At 51.4% G+C, this 19,867-nt stretch overlaps 1 protein-coding gene across 1 annotated transcript; it reads right to left on the reverse strand.

The window, feature by feature from the left end:
* Positions 1-2,647: 2,647 nt before the first annotated feature.
* LOC141578686 (uncharacterized) lies at positions 2,648-8,061 on the reverse strand. Its single transcript, XM_074370822.1, has 2 exons — positions 2,776-8,061; positions 2,648-2,725 (listed from the first exon to the last, which is right to left on the reverse strand). Exons 1-2 carry the CDS (start codon positions 8,038-8,040, stop codon positions 2,648-2,650), a joined length of 5,343 nt encoding a protein of 1,780 aa, XP_074226923.1. The 5' UTR covers positions 8,041-8,061.
* Positions 8,062-19,867: the final 11,806 nt, after the last annotated feature.

Genomic DNA, 19,867 nt, shown 5'->3' on the forward strand with positions numbered 1-19,867 from the left:
CGTGGTGACTGCAGCCGCCGTGGTGCTATGAGTCCCTGTGGAGGAAGGAGGAGGGCTGGATGGCGTGGTGCTTGCAGCCGCCGTGGTGCTGTGAGCACCCGTGGAGGAAGGAGGAAGGCTCGATGCCGTGGTGCCTTCAGCCGCCGTGGTGCTCTGAGCCACCGTGGAGGGAGTAGCAGGGCTCGATGCCGTGGTGCCTGCAGCCACCGTGGTGCTCTGAGCCCCCGTGGAGGAAGGAGGAGGGCTTGATGCCGTGGTGCCTACAGCCGCCGTGGTGCTGTGAACCCCCGTGTAGGAAGGAGGAAGGCTCGATGCTGTGGTGCCTACAGCCGACGTGCTGCTCTGAGCCACTGTGGAGGGAGTAGGAGTGCTCGATGCCGTGGTGCCTGCAGCCGCCGTGGTGCTCTCAGCCCCCGTAGAGGAAGGAGGAGGGCTTGATGCAGTGGTGCTCTGAGTACCCGTGGAGGGTGTAGGTGGGCTCGAAGCCGTGGTGCCTACAGCCGCCGTGGTGCTCTGAGCCACCGTGGAGGGAGTAGAGGAGCTTGATGCCGTGGTGTCTGCAGCCGCCGAGGTGCTCTGAGCCCCCGTGGAGGGAGTAGCAGGGCTCGATGCCGTGGTGGCTGCAGCCGCCGTGGTGCTCTGAGCCCCCGTGGAGGGAGTAGCAGGGCTCGATGCCGTGGTACCTGCAGCTGTGGTGGTGCTCTGAGCCGCTGTGGAGGGAGTAGGTGGGCTCGATGCCGTGGTGCCTGCAGCCGACGTGGTGCTCTGAGCCACTGTGGAGGGAGTAGCAGGGCTTGATGCCGTGGTGCCTGCAGCCGCCGTGGTGCTCTGAGCCACTGTGGAGGGAGTAGCAGGGCTTGATGCCGTGGTGCCTGTAGGCGCCGTGGTGCTCTGAGCCCCCGTAGAGGTAGGAGGAGGGCTTGATGAAGTGGTGCTCTGAGTACCCGTGTAGGGTGTAGGTGGGCTCGAAACCGTGGTGACTGTAGCCGCCGTGGTGCTCTGAGCACCCGTGGAGGAAGGAGGAGGGCTCGATGCTGTGGTGCCTGCAGCCGCCGTGGTGTTCTGAGCCCCCGTGGAGGAAGGAGGAGGGCTCGATGCCGTGGTGCCTACAGCCGCCGTGGTGCTCTGAGCCACCGTGGAGGGAGTAGCAGGGCTTGATGCCGTGGTGCCTGCAGCCGCCGTGGTGCTCTGAGCCCCCGTGGAGGAATGAGGAGGGCTCGATGCCGTGGTGCCTGCAGCCGCCGTGGTGCCCTGAACCCCCGTGGAGGAAGGAGGAGTGCTCGATGCCGTGGTGCCTGCAGCCGCCGTGGTGCTCTGAGCCCCCGTGGAGGAATGAGGAGGGCTCGATGCCGTGGTGCCTGCAGCCGCCGTGGTGCTCTGAGCCACTGTGGAGGGAGTAGCATGGCTTGATGCCGTGGTGCCTGCAGCCGCCGTGGTGCTCTGAGCCCCCGTAGAGGAAGGAGGAGGGCTTGATGCAGTGGTGCTCTGAGTACCCGTGGAGGGTGTACGTGGGCTCGAAGCCGTGGTGACTGCAGCTGGCGTGGTGCTAGGAGCCCCCGTTGAGGAATGAGGAAGGCTCGATGCCGTGGTGCCTACAGCCTCCGTGGTGCTCTGAACCACTGTGGAGGGAGTAGCAGAGCTCGATGCCGTGTTGCCTGCAGCCGCCGTGGTGCTCTGAGCCACTGTGAAGGGAGTAGCAGGGCTTGATGTCATGGTGCCTGCAGCCGCTGTGGTGCTCTGAGCCCCCGTGGAGGAAGGAGAAGGGCTCGATGCCGTGGTGCCTGTAGCCGCCGTGGTGCTCTGAAAGCCCGTGGAGGAAGGAGGATGGCTCGATGCCGTGGTGCCTGCAGCCGCCGTGGTGCTCTGAGCCCCCGTGGAGGAAGGAGGAGGGCTCGATGCCGTGGTGCCTGTAGCCGCCGTGGTGCCCTGAACCCCCGTGGAGGAAGGAGGAGGGCTCGATGCTGAGGTGCCTACAGCCGCAGTGGTGCTGTGAGCCCCCGTGAAGGGAGTAGCAGGGCTCGATGCCGTGGTACCTGCCGCCGCAGTGGTGCTCTGAGCCACTGTGGAGGGAGTAGCACGGCTTGATGCCGTTGTAGCTGCAGCTGCCGTGGTGCTCTGAGCCACTGTGGAGGGAGTAGCAGGGCTTGATGCCGTGGTGCCTGCAGCCGCCGTGGTGCTCTGAGCCCCCGTAGAGGACGGAGGAGGGCTTGATGCAGTGGTGCTCTGAGTACCCGTGGAGGGTGTACGTGGGCTCGAAGCCGTGGTGACTGCAGCTGGCGTGGTGCTAGGAGCCCCCATGGAGGAATGAGGAAGGCTCGATGCCGTGGTGCCTACAGCCTCCGTGGTGCTCTGAACCACTGTGGAGGGAGTAGCAGAGCTCGATGCCGTGTTGCCTGCAGCCGCCGTGGTGCTCTGAGCCACTGTGGAGGGAGTAGGAGACCTTGATGCCGTGGTGCCTGCAGCCGCCGAAGTGCTCTGAGCCGCCGTGTTGCTCTCAGCCGCCGTGGAGGGAGTAGGAGAGCTTGATACCATGGTGCCTGCAGCCGCCGTGGTGCTCTGAGCCACTGTGGAGGGAGTAGCAGGGCTTGATGCCGTGGTGCCTGCAGCCGCCGTGGTGCTCTGAGCCCCCGTAGAGGTAGGAGGAGGGCTAGATGCAGTGGTGCTCTGAGTACCAGTGGAGGGTGTAGGTGGGCTCGAAACCGTAGTGACTGCAGACGCCGTGGTGCTAGGAGCCCCCATGGAGGAATGAGGAAGGCTCGATGCCGTGGTGCCTACAGCTGCCGTGGTGCTCTGAACCACTGCGGAGTGAGTAGCAGGGCTCGATGCCGTGTTGCCTGCAGCCACCGTGGTGCTCTGAGCCACTGTGGAGGGAGTAGCAGGGCTTGATGCCGAGGTGCCTGCAGCCGCCGTGGTGCTCTGAACCCCCGTGGAGGAAGGAGGAAGGTTCGATGCTGTGGTGCCTGCAGCCGCCGTGGTGCTCTGAGCCCCCGTGGAGGAAGGAGGAGGGCTCGATGCTGTGGTGCCTACAGCCGCCGTGCTGCTCTGAGCCACTGTGGAGGGAGTAGGAGTGCTCGTTGCCGCGGTGCCTGCAGCCGCCGTGGTGCTCTGAGCCCCCGTGGAGGAAGGAGGAGGGCTCGATGCCGTGGTGCCTGCAGCCGCCGAGGTGCTCTGAGCCGCCGTGTTGCTCTGAACCGCCGTGGAGGGAGTAGGAGAGCTTGATGCCGTTGTGCCTGCAGCCGCCGTGGTGCTCTGAGCCACTGTGTAGGGAGTAGCAGGGCTTGATGCCGTGGTGCCTGCAGCCGCCGTGGTGCTCTGAGCCCCCGTAGAGGTAGGAGGAGGGCTTGATGCAGTGGTGCTCTGAGTACCCGTGGAGGGTGTAGGTGGGCTCGAAACCGTGGTGACTGCAGCCGCCGTGGTGCTAGGAGCCCCCGTGGAGGAAGGAGGAGAGCTCGATGCCGAGGTGCCAGCAGCCGCCGTGGTGCTCTGAGCCCCCGTGGAGGGAGTAGCAGGGCTCGATGCCGTGGTACCTGCAGCCGCCGTGGTGCTCTGAGCCCCCGTGGAGGAATGAGGAGAGCTCGATGCCGAGGTGCCAGCAGCCGCCGAGGTGCTCTGAGCGCCCGTAGAGGATGGAGGAGAGGTTGATGCAGTGGTGCTCTGAGTCCCCGTTGAGGAAAGAGGAGGGCTCGATACCGTGGTGCCTGCAATCACCGTGGTGCTGTGCACACCCGTGGAGGAAGGAGGAACGCTCGATGCCGTGGTGTCTGCAGCGGCCGTGGTGCTCTGAGCCACAGTGGAGGGAGTAGCAGGGCTCGATGCCGTGTTGCCTGGAGCCGCCGTGGTGCTCTGAGCTCCCGTGGTGGAAGGAGGAGGTCTCGATGCCGTGGTGGCTGCAGCCGCCGTGGTGCTCTTTGCCACAGTGGAGGAAGGAGGAGGGCTCGATGCCGTGGTGACTGTAGTCGCCGTGGTCCTCTGAGCTTCCGTGGAGGAAGGAGGAGGGCTCGATGCCGTGGTGCCTACAGACTTCGTGGTGCTCTGAGCCACTGTGGAGGGAGTAGCAGGGCTCGATGCAGTGGTAGCTGCAGCTGCGGTGGTGCTCTGATCCGCCGTGGAGGGAGTAGGAGAGCTTGATGCCGTGGTGCCTGTAGCCACCGTGGTGCTGTGAGCACCCGTGGAGGAAGGAGGAACGCTCGATGCCGTGGTGTTTGCAGCGGCCGTGGTCCTCTGAGCCCCCGTGGAGGAATGAGGAGAGCTCGATGCCGAGGTGCCTGCAGCTGCCGTGGTGCTCTGAACCACTGCGGAGGGAGTAGCAGGGCTCGATGCCGTGTTGCCTGCAGCCGCCGTGGTGCTGTGAGCCTCCGTGGAGGGAGTAGCAGGGCTCGATGCCGTGGTGCCTGCAGCCGCCGAGGTGCTCTGAGCGCCCGTAGAGGATGGAGGAGAGGTTGATGCAGTGGTGCTCTGAGTCCCCGTTGAGGAAAGAGGAGGGCTCGATACCGTGGTGCCTGCAATCACCGTGGTGCTGTGCGCACCCGTGGAGGAAGGAGGAACGCTCGATGCCGTGGTGTCTGCAGCGGCCGTGGTGCTCTGAGCCACAGTGGAGGGAGTAGCAGGGCTCGATGCCGTGTTGCCTGGAGCCGCCGTGGTGCTCTGAGCTCCCGTGGTGGAAGGAGGAGGTCTCGATGCCGTGGTGCCTGCAGCCGCCGTGGTGCTCTTTGCCACAGTGGAGGAAGGAGGAGGGCTCGATGCCGTGGTGACTGTAGTCGCCGTGGTCCTCTGAGCTTCCGTGGAGGAAGGAGGAGGGCTCGATGCCGTGGTGCCTACAGACTTCGTGGTGCTCTGAGCCACTGTGGAGGGAGTAGCAGGGCTCGATGCAGTGGTAGCTGCAGCTGCGGTGGTGCTCTGATCCGCCGTGGAGGGAGTAGGAGAGCTTGATGCCATGGTGCCTGCAGCCACTGTGGTGCTCTTAGCCCCCGTAGAGGATGGAGAAGGGGTTGATGTAGTGGTGCTCTGAGTACCCGTGGAGGGAGTAGCAGGGCTCGATGCCGTGGTGCCTGCAGCCGCCGTGGTGCTCTGAGCCCCCGTAGAGGAAGGAGGAGGGCTCGATGCCGTGGTGCCTGTAGCCACCGTGGTGCTGTGAGCACCCGTGGAGGAAGGAGGAACGCTCGATGCCGTGGTGTTTGCAGCGGCCGTGGTGCTCTGAGCCACCGTGGAGGGAGTAGCAGGGCTCGATGCCGTGGTACCTGCAGCCGCCGTGGTGCTCTGAGCCCCCGTGGAGGAATGAGGAGAGCTCGATGCCGAGGTGCCTGCAGCTGCCGTGGTGCTCTGAACCACTGCGGAGGGAGTAGCAGGGCTCGATGCCGTGTTGCCTGCAGCCGCCGTGGTGCTGTGAGCCTCCGTGGAGGGAGTAGCAGGGCTCGATGCCGTGGTGCCTGCAGCCGCCGAGGTGCTCTGAGCGCCCGTAGAGGATGGAGGAGAGGTTGATGCAGTGGTGCTCTGAGTCCCCGTTGAGGAAAGAGGAGGGCTCGATACCGTGGTGTCTGCAATCACCGTGGTGCTGTGCGCACCCGTGGAGGAAGGAGGAACGCTCGATGCCGTGGTGTCTGCAGCGGCCGTGGTGCTCTGAGCCACAGTGGAGGGAGTAGCAGGGCTCGATGCCGTGTTGCCTGGAGCCGCCGTGGTGCTCTGAGCTCCCGTGGTGGAAGGAGGAGGTCTCGATGCCGTGGTGCCTGCAGCCGCCGTGGTGCTCTTTGCCACAGTGGAGGAAGGAGGAGGGCTCGATGCCGTGGTGACTGTAGTCGCCGTGGTCCTCTGAGCTTCCGTGGAGGAAGGAGGAGGGCTCGATGCCGTGGTGCCTACAGACTTCGTGGTGCTCTGAGCCACTGTGGAGGGAGTAGCAGGGCTCGATGCAGTGGTAGCTGCAGCTGCGGTGGTGCTCTGATCCGCCGTGGAGGGAGTAGGAGAGCTTGATGCCATGGTGCCTGCAGCCACTGTGGTGCTCTTAGCCCCCGTAGAGGATGGAGAAGGGGTTGATGTAGTGGTGCTCTGAGTACCCGTGGAGGGAGTAGCAGGGCTCGATGCCGTGGTGCCTGCAGCCGCCGTGGTGCTCTGAGCCCCCGTAGAGGAAGGAGGAGGGCTCGATGCCGTGGTGCCTGTAGCCACCGTGGTGCTGTGAGCACCCGTGGAGGAAGGAGGAACGCTCGATGCCGTGGTGTTTGCAGCGGCCGTGGTGCTCTGAGCCACCGTGGAGGGAGTAGCAGGGCTCGATGCCGTGGTACCTGCAGCCGCCGTGGTGCTCTGAGCCCCCGTGGAGGAATGAGGAGAGCTCGATGCCGAGGTGCCTGCAGCTGCCGTGGTGCTCTGAACCACTGCGGAGGGAGTAGCAGGGCTCGATGCCGTGTTGCCTGCAGCCGCCGTGGTGCTGTGAGCCTCCGTGGAGGGAGTAGCAGGGCTCGATGCCGTGGTGCCTGCAGCCGCCGAGGTGCTCTGAGCGCCCGTAGAGGATGGAGGAGAGGTTGATGCAGTGGTGCTCTGAGTCCCCATTGAGGAAAGAGGAGGGCTCGATACCGTGGTGCCTGCAATCACCGTGGTGCTGTGCGCACCCGTGGAGGAAGGAGGAACGCTCGATGCCGTGGTGTCTGCAGCGGCCGTGGTGCTCTGAGCCACAGTGGAGGGAGTAGCAGGGCTCGATGCCGTGTTGCCTGGAGCCGCCGTGGTGCTCTGAGCTCCCGTGGTGGAAGGAGGAGGTCTCGATGCCGTGGTGCCTGCAGCCGCCGTGGTGCTCTTTGCCACAGTGGAGGAAGGAGGAGGGCTCGATGCCGTGGTGACTGTAGTCGCCGTGGTCCTCTGAGCTTCCGTGGAGGAAGGAGGAGGGCTCGATGCCGTGGTGCCTACAGACTTCGTGGTGCTCTGAGCCACTGTGGAGGGAGTAGCAGGGCTCGATGCAGTGGTAGCTGCAGCTGCGGTGGTGCTCTGATCCGCCGTGGAGGGAGTAGGAGAGCTTGATGCCATGGTGCCTGCAGCCACTGTGGTGCTCTTAGCCCCCGTAGAGGATGGAGAAGGGGTTGATGTAGTGGTGCTCTGAGTACCCGTGGAGGGAGTAGCAGGGCTCGATGCCGTGGTGCCTGCAGCCGCCGTGGTGCTCTGAGCCCCCGTAGAGGAAGGAGGAGGGCTCGATGCCGTGGTGCCTGTAGCCACCGTGGTGCTGTGAGCACCCGTGGAGGAAGGAGGAACGCTCGATGCCGTGGTGTTTGCAGCGGCCGTGGTGCTCTGAGCCACCGTGGAGGGAGTAGCAGGGCTCGATGCCGTGGTACCTGCAGCCGCCATGGTGCTCTGAGCCCCCGTGGCGGAATGAGGAGAGCTCGATGCCGAGGTGCCTGCAGCTGCCGTGGTGCTCTGAACCACTGCGGAGGGAGTAGCAGGGCTCGATGCCGTGTTGCCTGCAGCCGCCGTGGTGCTGTGAGCCTCCGTGGAGGGAGTAGCAGGGCTCGATGCCGTGGTGCCTGCAGCCGCCGAGGTGCTCTGAGCGCCCGTAGAGGATGGAGGAGAGGTTGATGCAGTGGTGCTCTGAGTCCCCGTTGAGGAAAGAGGAGGGCTCGATACCGTGGTGCCTGCAATCACCGTGGTGCTGTGCGCACCCGTGGAGGAAGGAGGAACGCTCGATGCCGTGGTGTCTGCAGCGGCCGTGGTGCTCTGAGCCACAGTGGAGGGAGTAGCAGGGCTCGATGCCGTGTTGCCTGGAGCCGCCGTGGTGCTCTGAGCTCCCGTGGTGGAAGGAGGAGGTCTCGATGCCGTGGTGGCTGCAGCCGCCGTGGTGCTCTTTGCCACAGTGGAGGAAGGAGGAGGGCTCGATGCCGTGGTGACTGTAGTCGCCGTGGTCCTCTGAGCTTCCGTGGAGGAAGGAGGAGGGCTCGATGCCGTGGTGCCTACAGACTTCGTGGTGCTCTGAGCCACTGTGGAGGGAGTAGCAGGGCTCGATGCAGTGGTAGCTGCAGCTGCGGTGGTGCTCTGATCCGCCGTGGAGGGAGTAGGAGAGCTTGATGCCATGGTGCCTGCAGCCACTGTGGTGCTCTTAGCCCCCGTAGAGGATGGAGAAGGGGTTGATGTGGTGCTCTGAGTACCCGTGGAGGGAGTAGCAGGGCTCGATGCCGTGGTGCCTGCAGCCGCCGTGGTGCTCTGAGCCCCCGTAGAGGAAGGAGGAGGGCTCGATGCCGTGGTGCCTGTAGCCACCGTGGTGCTGTGAGCACCCGTGGAGGAAGGAGGAACGCTCGATGCCGTGGTGTTTGCAGCGGCCGTGGTGCTCTGAGCCACCGTGGAGGGAGTAGCAGGGCTCGATGCCGTGTTGCCTGCAGCCGCCGTGGTGCTCTTTGCCACCGTGGAGGGAGGAGGAGGGCTCCATGCCGTGGTGCCCGCAGCCCCCGTGGTGGGAGGAGGAGGGCTCGATGCCGTGGTGCCCGCAGCCCCCGTGGTGGGAGGAGGAGGGCTTGATGCTGTGGTGCCCGCAGCCCCCGTGGAGGGAGGAGGGCTCGATGCTGTGGTGCCGGCACCCCCTTTGGAGGGAGGAGGAGGGCTTGATGCCGTGGTGCCGGCAGCCCCCGTGGTGGGAGGAGGCGGGCTCGATGACGTGGTGCTGGCAGCCCCCGTGGAAGAAGGAGGAGTGTTTGATGTTGAATTGCCTGCAGCCCCTGTGGAAGAAGGAGGGATTGATGTGGTGAGGCTTGTAGCAATTATGGTGGGAGGTCTATTCGCTGGAGGAACAAAGATATCAAGTTTTAGAAGACAAAACATTGAATATATAATAGCAGCTGCTATTATTTAAAACGAATTAGTACCTAATGTATTCTTTTCTGAAAAATAAGTATCGTGTACTACATTAAAAATAAAAAATATATGGAGGTTAGAGGTCAAGGTGGTGGAGTAGTAGGACCCGGAGCTCACCTCTCCTCCTGACTACAACAAAACCACAACTGTCTGCTAAACAACCATCAAAAAAATAAACCAACAAAACAAAATGAAACAAAACAAAAAAACTGGGACCTAGCAAAAAAGATATTTCAACTGGAAACATAAAGATGGAACCACAGTGGAACGGCATGAAGGGTGTGATCACAATGTAATCGGGCCAAAGCCCCACTGGGGTGGGCGACCTACAAGCTGAAGAACAATTAAGTTGCAGGGCCCCTCCCACAGGAGTGAGAGTTCTGAGCCCCATGTCAGGCTCCCCAGCCTGAGGTCCTGGCATTGGGAGGAGGAGACCTAAGGACATCTGGTTTTGAAGACTAGCAGGACTTAGCTCCAGGAGCCCCACAGGACGGGGTGAAACAGAGGCAGTGATTTCATACAAACCTGGGCCAGACCTGCCTACTGGTTTGGAGGGTCTCCTGGGGACATAGGGGATGGCTGTGGCTCACCCTGGGGCCATGAAATCTGGTGGCAGACATTCTGGGAGTGTTCATCTACGTGAGCTTTCCCAGAGGCTGACATCTTGCTTGGGACATTAGCACCAAGACCTAGCCCCGGCAAACAGCCTAAAGGCTTAAGTGCTGGGAAGCCTCAGGCCAAACAGCATACTGGGTGGGAACACAGCCCAACCCATCAGCAGACTTCCTGAGCCTTGAACCCCCCTCTAGACACGACCCTAGAGATGGCCCTACCCACAGAGGACCAGGACCAAGCCTCACCCAGCATTGGACAGGCACTAACTCCTCCTGCCAGGAAACCTGCATAAGGCTCTAGTCCAGCCTCACCCACCAGGGGGAAGAAGATATCAGAAATAAGAAAACAACAATCCCAAAGCCTGTGGAAGGAATCCACAAACACAGGCCAGATTCTACCCTGGGACTGGCTGGACCCTGGCCCTTGGGTGACAAGAGAAGAGTGTACTGCTGGGATGCATAGGACATTTCCCACAGAAAGCCAATTCTCCAAGGTCAAAAAATATAACTAAACTACCAAAAAATACAAATAGAAAGATAGTATGAGGCAGCAGAGAAATATCTTTGAGGCTAAAACACAAGATAATAAAATTCCAGAAGAAGATATTAGTGATGACGAGATAGACAATCTATCCAAGAAAGAGTTTAGAGTAATGATGGTGAAGATGTTTAGAGAACTTAGAAGGAGTATAGATGCACAGGGGGAAGTTTTTAGCAAAGAGTTAGAAAATATAAAGAATGCCCAAAGAGAGTGGAAGAATAAAATCACTGAAATGAATAACACACTAGAAGGAACCAAGAATAGACTAAATGAGACAGAAGAACAAATCAGTGAGCTAGAAGACAGATTAGTGGAATTCACTACTGTAGAACAGAAAAAAGAAAAAAAGAATGAAAAGAAATGATAGTTTAAGAGAAGTCTAGGACAACATGAAGAGCACTAATATTCACATTATGGGGGGTCCCAAAAAGATGAGAGAGAGATAAAGAATCTGAGAATATATTCCAAGAGATAATAGGCCCAAACTTCCCTGACTTGGGAAAGGAAACTGTTAGCCAAGTCCAGGAAGCACAGAGAGTTCCATACAGAATTAATCCAAAGAGGAGCACACCAAGGCACATAGCAATCAAACTGACAAAATTAAAATCAGCAAGAGAAAAGCAACAAATAACATACAAGGGAACTCCTATAAGGTTATCAGCTGATTTTTCAGCAGAAATGCTACAGGCCAGAAGGGAGTGGCACAATATATTTAAAGTGATGAAAGGGGAAAACTTACAACCAAGAACACTCTATCTAGCAGGGCTCTCATTCAGATTTTATGGAGAAATCAAAACCTTCTCAGATAAACAAAAGCTAAAAGAATTCAGCACCACCAAACCAGCTTTACAACAAATGTTAAAGGAATTTCTCTAGTTATCAACCCACAAGGAAAAAGAAGAAAAAGAAGAAAGAAAGAAAGAAACTAAGAAAAAGGACCTACAAAAACAAACCCAGAACAATTAACAAAATGGCAATAAGAACATACGTATCAATAACTACCTTAACTGTAAATGGATTAAACACACCAACCAAAATACATAGACTGGCTGAGTGGATACAAAACAAGACCCATATATATGCTGTCTACAAGAGACCCACTTCAGAGCTAGGACACATGCAGGCTGAAAGGCAATGGAAAAAGAGATTCCATGCAAATGGAAACCAAAAGAAAGCTCAAGTAGCAATACATCTATCAGACAAAATAGATTTTAAAATAAAGACTGTTACAAGAGACAAACAAGGGTACTACATAATGCTCAAGGGATCAATCCAAGAAAAAGATATAACAATTGTAAATACATATGCACCCAACATAGGAGCACCTCAGTATCTAAGGCAACTATTAACAGATATAAAAGGAGAAATTGGCAATAAAACAATAGTGGGGGACCTTACCACCTCACTTACATCAGTGGACAGATCATCCAGATAGAAAATCAGTAAGGAAATATGGGCCTTAAATGACACATTAGACCAGAGGGACTTAATTGTTATCTGTAGAGGATTCCATCCAAAAGCGACAGGATATACATTCTTCTCAAGCACACATGAAACATTCTCCAGAACTGACCACATGCTGGCCCACAAAGCAAGCCTCGGTAAATTTTAGAGAACTGAAATCATACCAAGCATCTTTTCCGACCACCATGCTATGAGGTTAGAGATCAACTATAAGAAAAAAAAAAAAAAAAAAAAAAAAAAAAAACCCAAAACCTGCAAAAACTGCAAACACGTGGAGGCTGAAAACAATATGCTACTAAACAACCAATGGATCACTGAAGAAATTAAAGGAGAAAACAAAAAATACCTTGAGACAAATGAAAATGAAAACACAATGATCCAAAACCTCTGGGATGCAGCAAAAGTAGTTCTAAGAAGGAAGTTTATAGCGATAAAAGCTTACCTCAGGAAACAAGAAAAATCTCAAGTAAACAACCTAACCTTACACGTAAAGCAGGTAGAGAAAGAAGAACAAACAAAATTCAAAGTTAGTAGAAGGAAAAAAGATTAGAGCAGAAATAAATGAAATAGAGACTAAAAAAACAATAGACAAGATCAATAAAACTAAAACATGGTTCTTTGAAAAAATAAATGAAGTTGATAAACCTTTGGTCAAACTCATCAAGAAAAAAAGGGAAAGGGCCCAAATTAACAAAATCAGAAATGAAAAAGGAGAAGTTACAATTGACACCACAGAAATATAAGGGATCAAAAGAGGCTACTATGAGCAACTATATGCCAACAAAAAAGGACAACCTAGAAGAAATGGATAATTTCCTAGAAAGGTACAATTTGCTAAGACTGAACCAAGTAGAAATGAGAAATATAACTAGACCAATTATCAGTTCTGAAATTGAATCAGCAATTTAAAAAAGTCCCAACAAACAGAAGTTTGGGAGCAGATGGCTTCACAGGTGAATTCTACCAAACATTTAGAGAAGAGTTAACACCTATCCTTCTGAAACTATTCCAAAAAATTGCAGAGGAAGGAACACTTCCAAACTCATTCTATGAGGCCATCATCGCCCTGTTACCAAAACCAAAGATATCACACAAAAAGAAAATTATAGGCTAATATCATTTATGAAGATAGATGCAAAAACCCTGAACAAAATACTAGCAAATCATCTCCAATGATGCATTGAAAGGATCATACACCATGATCAAATGGGATTTATTCCAAGGATGCAAGGATTTTTCAATATCCGTGAATCAATCAGTATGATACACCACATTAACAAATACAAGAATCAAAACCATATGATCATCACAATAGATGCAGAAAAAGTTTTTAATAAAATTCCACATCCATTTATAATGAAAACTTTCCAGAAAGTGGGCATAGATGAAGCATACCTCAACATAATAAAGGTCATATATGACAAGCCCACAGCTAACATCATACTTAATGGGAAAAGCTCAAAGCATTTCCTCTAGGATCAGGAACAAGACAAGGATGCCCCCTCTCACCACTTTGATTCAACATAGTTTTGGAAGTCCTAGCACTTACAATCAGAGAAGAAAAAGAAATAAAAGGAATCCAAATTGGAAATGAAGATGTAAAACTGTCACTGTTTGCAGATGACATGATACGATACATAGAAAACTCTAAAGAAGTGACCAGAAAACTACTAGAACTCCTCAATGAATTTGGTAAAGTTGCAGGATAAAAAATTAATATACAGAAATAAGTTGCATTTCTATACACTAATAACAAAATAGCAGAAAAAGGAATTAAGGAAACACTATCATTTGCCATCATACCCAAAAGAATAAAATACCTAGGAATAAACCTACTCAGGGAGGTAAAAGATCTGGGCTCAGAAAAATATGACACTGATGAAAGAAACTGAAGATGACATAAACAAATGGAAAGATATACCATGTTCTTGGATTGGAAGAATCAACATTGTTAAAATGGCCATACTACCCAAGGCAATACACAGATTCAATGCAATCCCTATCAAATTACCAATGATATTTTTCACAGAGCTGGGACCAAAAAATGTTAAAATTTGTATGGAAACACAAAAGACCCCAAATAGCCAAAACAATCTTGAAAAGGAAGAATGGAGCTGAGGGAATCACATCCCTGACTTCAGGCTATACTACAAAGCTACAGTAATCAAAGCAGTATGGTACTGGCACAAAAACAGACACATAGATCAATTGAACATGATAGATAGTCCAGAAATAAACCCACGCACTTATGGTCAATTAATCTACAACAAGGGAGACAAGAATACACAATGGAGAAAAGATAGTCTCTTCAACAAGTGGTGCTGGGAAAACTGGACAACTACCTGTAAAAGATTGAAATTAGTTCTCTAATGCCATATACAAAAATAAACTCAGAATGGATTAAAGATCTAAATATAAGACCAGATACTACAAAACTCCTAGAGGAAAACACAGGCAGAACACTCTTGGACATAAATTACAGCAATATATTTTTTGAACCAGCTCCTAGAGTAATGGAAATAAAAGCAAAAATAAACATATGTGATCTAATTAAACTTAAAAGCTTTTGCACAGCCAAGGATACCATCAACAAAATGAAAAGATAACCTACAGAATGGGAGGAAATATTTGTAAATGATGTGACCAAGAAGGGACTAATTTCCAAAATACACAAACAGCTCATACAGCTTAATATCAAAAAAACAAGCAACCCAATTAAAAAAAAAATAGGCAGAAGACCTAACGGACATCTCTCCAAGAAGACATCCAAATGGCCAACAAACACATGAAAAGATGCTCAACATCACCAATTGTTAGAGAAATGCAAATCAAAACTACAGTGTGATATCACCTCACACAGGTCAGAATGGCCATCAAGAAGTCTACAAATGAACACAACATTGTAAAATGATTATAAATCAATAAAAAATGTTAAAAAAAAAGAAGAAGTCTACAAATGATAAATGCTGGAGAAGGTGTGGAGAAAAGGAACCCTCCTACACTGTTGGTGGGAATGTAAATTGGTTTAGCCACTATGGGGGGTAGTATGGAAATTCCTTAAAAACTAAAAATAGACTTACCATATGATCCAGCAATCCTGCTCCTGGGCAAATATCCAGAGAAAACTCTAATTCAAAAAGACACATGCACCCCAATGTTCACAGCAGCACTATTTACAATAGCCAAGACATGGAAACAACCCAAATGTCCATCAACAGATGGCTGGATAAAGAAGCGGTGGTATATTTATACAATGGAATACTACTTGGCAGTAAAAAAGAATGAAATAATGCTATTTGCAGCAATATGGATGAAACTGGAGAATGTCCTTTTAAGTGAAATAAGTAAGAAAGAGAAAGAAAAATACCATATGATGTCACTTATATGTGGAATCTAAAAAAAAAAAGAAACAAACTTATTTACAAAACAGAAACAGACTCACAGACATAGAAAACAAACTTATGGTTGCTGGGGCGGGAAGAGGGTGGGAAGGTGTAAATTGGGAGTTTGAGATTTGCCGTCACTAATATATATAAAATAGATAAACAACAAGTTTATACTGTATAACACAGGGAACCATATTCGATATCTTGTAACCTATGGTGAAAAAGAATATGAGAACAAAACTATGTATGTTCCTATGTGACTGAAGAATTGTGCTGTTTGCCAGAAACTGACACGATATTGTAAACTGACTGTACTTCAATGAAAATACATTACAAAAAAAATTCAATAAACAACAAAAAAATTTAACAGACAAAACTGCAAAAGTTAATATGTATCTTATTCAGTTATATATTAATTCTATTATGGTAATGTGACATATAATTAATATGGAATCCATCATTTATGCCTGCGGTTGCAGAACTATCAGTGTGAGTTTAATACTCCTCAGAGCAGTTCTCTCTGACCACTGGAAATGCCACCAGGTGGCGCTGTCATGACCTGGAAGTGGCCTCCTAGATCTCTTTACAGCTTAAGTCATTTGCCCCAATTTTCCAATACAGGGCATTTTAGCTGAAGGGTGGTAGGAAAGGGGAAGTGTTTAAAGAATGAGGAAATAAAACTATATAATTAACTGTGTATTATACTTGCTTAAATTTTTTCTAGCGATGTTTACTCATTCATAATTCTAGACACAAAACCCTTTAAAGAGTAAGATGAATAGAGATGATATTTGCCCTAATGGCTAGGGGATCATCAAAGTTGCCTTTTTTCAAGTCTTAGGAACCCCTGGACACAGAGGGCAGTAAACTCTCAGTGATCCAGTCATCACTTTTCTAGAACACTGCACTGTCTCTAAGAACTCTGACAGTGATGGTAGGTTAAAAAAACTTATTAAAAGAAAATGTTTTAGTGAGGAAGCTATTCCTAAACCTTCAGACATAGAAAATTGCTGAAGATGCTACCTGACTCCCCCTTGGGTCTGGAAGCTTTGGTGCAGAATCTGGCTCCTCACCTGGAACAGGGCGTGCCTGAAGCAGTCCTTCATAGGCACCCGCTTTTCAGGGGCAAGAAAGTAGTTCCCCAGCTGGCCATCAGGGCTGCTGCTACCCCTGCTCTGGCTACTACTCTCCTTTGTCAGGGGCTGACCCTGCGCCCAACAGGGCCTATGGAATAGATGTGAGCGTCCACATTTGACAGAAATGCCACCAACACTCAGAGGTTTTAAGGAATTGGCCAGAGGTAAGTTTCGATTCCCATGCGTAAGGGGCAATAAGCTCTGGATGCCAGAATCAGGGATTAAACCAGGTCCCTGCTCTGCAGTAGGACTCAGATGACATCTGGGGGTTAAAGAGAAGGGGGCATAGTGCACTGGGCCCTTGAACTACGAAGTTGTTCTTGTCTGGCCCCAGGACTCTCAAGGACAAACTGCTGGCTTGCCGAGCCCCAAATCTCAGTCCAGAGCCCTCTTTCTCTGCGGCTCAATCTGCCTTCATCACAGACTGAACCGCCTTGTGTGTTCAAGCCCAGTTGGAGGGGAAACTCCATCCACAATGTAGTGCACCTGATGGGGCTGTGGCAGCACAAGCCTGTGGAGTCTCCCTCAAAGACAACAAACAGGATTGAAAGAATCAAAAAGTTTAAATGTTCCTTACCTGAGATTAGAAAAAGGAGGGCAGGCAGAGTGAGGTGACTGAAGGCTTTCATTCTCTATGTTCTTGCTGGGTAATCCGGGGAGAAAATGACTTCCCTCTTACTGTCTTTCCTTTTAACTCTCTCTCAGGTTCAAAGTCCAGTCATTAACTGATGTCAATCCAGTCAAAGGCAATTACCAGTTAGGGTTTGGTCATACAGCGTAGGTCTCTCCTGAACTTTTGAGATTGAACAAGGAGGTGAACAAGGCCTTACAGATTATTTTTCTGTCTCATGGTCCAGGATAACTCAGGACAGTCCAAACATCCTTGGGAGTTTAGAAGGTGGTAGGTAGAGGGAAGTAAATATCTTTATATTCCAAATTTCCCCAAACTACCATCTTTTAGGAGGTGACCATTCCTTTAAACACCCAGTTATGTAGTTTCACTCACTCCATTTGAGTGTGGAGAATCCAGTTTCCTCCAGCTGTAGATCTGAGAACCCCTGAGGGGTGCTTCGTGTTTCCCCAACTGCTTGTTGCTTAGCTTTTGTCACCTTTCGCTGTGGACACCACTGGGCCTCTCTGATGGTCACTTCCAGCGACTCTGTCATCATGCCTCCAAGTGTCCACGGTTCTCCACATATCTCTGTACCTGGACTCGGTCCCCATTAATGCCCTCAAAAGCAGTTAATATCAAATTGTAGCATTTACCCTAAGTGGCCTGAAAGCTGGTGGGTGACAGGTCAAGGAAGGGAAAATACAGTGCAGACAAGGAAAGACTTAAAACAGATGACTGATCTCCTCATTCCTGGTCATTCACTGGAATGTCCCCCTCCCAGGTCCTCTGCTCACCTCTCAATCCCCAGCCCCTGGCCTCTCACCATGTTTCAGGAAGCAGCTTTAACACCTAGAGGAGGGTCTTCTCTATCCAGTCCTCCCTCTTTAACACCCAGGTCTCCAACCCCCTGCATTTAGCCCCAGGTAGAGGATGCAGCCAATAACACCTTGTGAGTGTTAGGCAGAGCTTTAAGTCTGACCTTAGCAAAAATGAAAAATTTTATGTTATTTCACAGCAGAGGAGTTCCCTGTTGTACCAAAAGTCTCTATTCAGGAATAGGTTTGGGGGTTTGCTCGTATACAGCTGAGAAGCGACTTAAATCTTTGTCTCGAGCAAAGACACCTCTCAGGCCCATGTGTCTTGCTCTTATTCTCAGCCTGAACGATTCCTGGCACCAGGAGTTAAACAAAGCCTTAAAGTCCTTTTCTCTTTTCTTTTTAAACTCACTTTATTAAGGTAGATGTAATTTACTTCAATAAATGAATTTATAGAAAGTGTAAAATTCAGTGAGTTATGATGGATGTATATACATGTGAAATCACCATTACAGTCAAGATATAGAACATTTCTATCACATCCAAAAGTTTCCTCTTGTCTATTTGCAGTCCATTCTTTCCTCCTTGTCCAACCCCAGGCAACCACTGATCTGCTTTCTGTCACTGGAGGTTAGTTTGCTTTTTTCAGAATTGTGTATAAATGGAGTCATGCAGTATGCACTATTTTATGTCTGGCTGCTCTCCCTCAGCACGATGACTGTGAAATTTGTCCACATTGCTTTGTACTAGTTCTTACTCTTTCCTGCTTCCTTCCTTCCTTTCTTTCTTTTATAAGTTCATGGTTGTATAATTTATGTACACTGCACATATTTAAAGCTTCAACGTGTGCTCACCCAAGAAACCATTAACATAATCGAGATCTGAAACATTTTCATAATTCCCAAAAGTGCTCTGGTGTTCTTCCTTCCCACACCTCCAGTCAGAGGTAACCACTGATCTGCTTTCTGTCACTATAGATTCACTTGCACTTCCCAGAATTTTATATTAATGGAGTCATCCAGATAGGGGTTTGGGGGGTTATTTTTTGGTCAGGGTTCTTTGACTTAGCATCATTATTTTGAGTCATCTATGTTGTTGTGCATATTAATAGTTTGTTTTTTCTTATTTATGAACAGTATTCCACTGTATAGATGTTCTAGACATACCATGGCTTGTTTATTCATCTGTTGATAAATATTTGGATCATTTCCAGATTTTAATTTTTACAAATAAAAGTGCCGTGAATATTCCCATACAAGTCTTTGTGTGGACATACACTTTTATTTCTCTTGGGTAAACAGTTACCTGTGGAATGGCTGCATTATATGGTATGAATATGTTTCACTTTTAACAGACTCTCAAACTGTCTTCCAAAGTTGGACTATTTTATATTCCCATCAGTGATATATGAGTTCCAGTTGCTACCATTCCATGCCACACCTGGCTATTATCAGTCTGTATGATATAAACCATTTTATGGAATGTACTTTGGTGCAGCCATTATGGAAAACAGTATGGTGATTTCTCAAAAAACTAAAAACAGACTTACCATATGATCCAGCAATCCCACTCCTGGGCATATAACCCGAGGGAACTCTAATGTGAAAAGATGTGTGTTCGTAGCAGCACCCCCAGTGTTCACAGCAGCACTATATACAATAGGCAAGACATGGAAACAATCTAATTGTCCATTGACAGATGACTGGATAAAGAAGTTGTGAGCATGGGAGAAGCAAGATGGCGGAGTAGAAGGACACTTGTAGCTCACCCTTTCCCACAAAAACACCAAAACGCACATCTATGGACCCACTCAGACAACCAGAGCCAACCAACCTGCTGAACTCTGACAGAACATTGCCCTCTTTGAAAGACAAAGATGCCAAAAATCTGGTAGGAGAAAAGGAAAAAAGAAAGAAGAAAAAGCAAAGCAGTGCAGGACTGGTCCTGCGGGGAGGGAGTGGCAAAGGAGGACTAGCGCTTGTTCTCTGGGTCTCCCCCTCTCAAAGGAGAGGCCAGCAGGATAGAGGGGGAGCCTCTGAGGCTCAGATCTGCCCGGAGCACCCCTTGACCGACAGAACTAAGTTAAAGGGGCACAAAGGGTCCCAGTGACATCCAGCCCGAGACGCAAGCCAGCAGCTGGGGCCAGGCCAGGCTGCCTGAGCTGGGCGGAGGACTGGGGCGGCTGCACTAGGTAGCCCCAGGGGACTGCAGGGGGCTGCGCACCCTGGCTGGGAGGGGATATGGAGCAGAACAACCTCGGTCTCCCATAAACTGCGAAAAAAGCAAAGCAACACAGCTGGTGTGCCCTGGGGGCAGGGGTGCATAGCCTTTGTCTCCTCAGACCCACAGCGCCATTATTGGAGTTTCTCACGAGAAGAGAGGCAGGGTGCAGCCACAGCCACCACATCCTCCTGTGCGCAGTGCCCGGGCAGGGGCAGGGCCGAGACCTGAATCCGCACCTGGGGGGCTCTGCAACCTCCTAGG

This window comes from Camelus bactrianus, chromosome 1, assembly GCF_048773025.1.
Source record: "Camelus bactrianus isolate YW-2024 breed Bactrian camel chromosome 1, ASM4877302v1, whole genome shotgun sequence".
NCBI classification, from domain to species: Eukaryota; Metazoa; Chordata; class Mammalia; order Artiodactyla; family Camelidae; genus Camelus; species Camelus bactrianus.